Raw genomic sequence first — 2,312 nt, 5'->3', positions numbered from 1 at the left:
GGCCGGCCCGGCATGCAGATTTTTGAAAGCTCCCAGGTGGTGCTAAGGCGCAGCCGAGGTTGCGGACCACCGAGGGAGGTGACTTCCAGACAGGTAGAAGGGCTCCCAGGCGGGCAGGACTTGCTAACCATGCCGTGTCCACGCAGGTCCTGGGCAGAGAGGTTTATACATCCAACAACCAGCTGGGCGGTGTGCAGATCATGCATAACAATGGCGTATCCCACATCACTGTGCCGGATGACTTCGAGGGCGTTTATACCATCCTGGAGTGGCTGTCCTATATGCCAAAGGTGTAGTATTCCCCTCTCTTCCTCAGCTTAGGGCCTGGAAGACTATTATCAAGTTCATTTTCTGGGTGGTGTGGGGCGGTGGGGGGCAGGGCGTGCTGCAGATGTGGCTGGGTGAATTAATTTTTACCCCTCCCTCCTTCCGTCTCTGACACCCAGCCCTGTACTCGCTGTGCTTGGATTTCTTTTTAAATGCTACCATAAGGATCCTGTCTGTTGATCCTTTAGGAAGGGGTGGCATCACCTCTTCTCAAAAGAGGTAACACTGTAGCAAATGATACACCTGATAAAGGGTTAATATAAAAAAAATAAGGAACTTATACAACTTAAAACCAAAAAAAACGAACAACCCAATTAAAAAATGGGCAGAGGAGCTAAGTAGACATTTCTCCAAAGAGGACATACAGATGGCCAATAGACATGAAAACATGCTCAACATCACTAATTATCAGGGAAATACAAATTAAAACCACAATGAGAAACCACCTCACTCCTGTCAGAATGGCTATCATCAATAAATCAACAAACAACAAGTGCTGACGAGGCTGTGGAGAGAAGGGAACCCTCATGCACTGTTGGTGGGACTGCAGATTGGTGTAGTCACTATGGAAAACAGTATGGAGGTACCTCAAAAAATTAAAAATGGAACTGCCATCTAGCAATTCCACTTCTGGATATTTATCTGAAGGAAACAAAAAATTAATTAAAAAAGATATATACACCCCTATGTTCACTGCAGCATTACTAGTAATAGCCAAGATACTGAAGCAACCTAGGTGTCCATCAATAGATAAATGGATAAAGAAGGTGGTGCGCACGCGCACACACACACATTCACACACACACACACACACACACACACACACACACACACACTATGGAATATTACTCGGCCATAAAAAAAGGAAATCTTGCCTTTTGCGACAACATGGATAGACCTTGAGGGTATTTATGCTAAGTGAGATAAGTCACACAGAGAAAGACAACTACCTACCGGGTGATTTCACTTATATATGGAATCTAGAAGAACAAAACAAAATAGAAACAGACTCGTAGATGCAGAGAGCAAACTGATGTTTGCCAAAGAAGAGGGGGTCGGGGGGTGGGAGGGAAAAAAAGAGGTAACATTGGACAATAGAGAATTCTCAAGCTATGCAGCCCACCTGGTTTCTTCCTTAGTATCAGGGAGACTTTGCAATAACTGGCCCTCAGTCCCCTCATCTGTGAAATGGGTGTTATCCTACCCCAGGGTGTTATCCTGATGATTAAGTGAAGTAGCTAATCTGGGGTGGGCTTCCACAGCACAACCAGGCGGAGTCATAGCCAGAGGAGACGGGTGGGGCGTTGTTGACAAGCCCAGGAGACTGAGTCAAAGACCTGGCTTTCTTTTCTAGGATAATCACAGCATGGTCCCTATCATCACACCCACCGACCCCATTGACAGAGAAATTGAATTCCAGCCTTCGAGAGCTCCCTATGACCCCCGGTGGATGCTGGCAGGAAGGCCTCACCCGAGTAAGTCCTCGGGCGTTTGCCCTGGGTCTCGGGTTTCTTTTCTGATCTCGGGGTGAAGGAGCACTGAGGTGAAAACATTGCTGTCTGGCCGGAGAACCCCGAGGGTGTACCTGAGGTCAAATGTAGATAGCGCGGTTGGACTGAGATTTTACTCTATGCTTTCCCTGAGCTATTGACCAAGAAAGGATGGAAGCAGCCTCTGGTTTCTGGAGCTGATGGACAGAGGTATAGGGCAGTGGAGGTCATGACCTCCTTTTCCAAACTGCCCGTGGTTACACAGGTGGAAAATCTAGGGCTGACACATCAGTTTCAAAGACAGCTTCTGTCTCTCTCCTCCCCCCACCCCTCCCTCCCTCTCTCTTTTTCTTTCTCTGTTTGGTTAAACCTTCACAAGGGAGCTCTCTGAGTGTATCTAGGATGGGCAGCTTAGCTCTTCTACACACACACACGCACACGCACACACACACACGTTAACACATGCACTTGACATACACAGCCTTTCTCTCTCTC

At 47.5% G+C, this 2,312-nt stretch overlaps 1 protein-coding gene across 1 annotated transcript in view; it reads left to right on the top strand.

Moving 5' to 3' along the window:
* The window catches only part of ACACB (acetyl-CoA carboxylase beta), a 126,107-nt gene that overhangs the window by 112,619 nt on the left and 11,176 nt on the right, over positions 1 to 2,312 (top strand). The window contains exons 35-36 of the mRNA XM_019649064.1: positions 147 to 290; positions 1,682 to 1,802. Coding sequence (XP_019504609.1) covers positions 147 to 290; positions 1,682 to 1,802 — 265 coding nt within the window. The remainder of the gene's footprint in view (positions 1 to 146; positions 291 to 1,681; positions 1,803 to 2,312) is intronic.

This window comes from Hipposideros armiger, unplaced genomic scaffold, assembly GCF_001890085.2.
Source record: "Hipposideros armiger isolate ML-2016 unplaced genomic scaffold, ASM189008v1 scaffold_129, whole genome shotgun sequence".
NCBI lineage: Eukaryota > Metazoa > Chordata > Mammalia > Chiroptera > Hipposideridae > Hipposideros > Hipposideros armiger.
The sequence above is the reverse complement of the archived record's forward strand: the minus strand, read 5'-3'. Positions and strand labels throughout refer to the sequence as shown.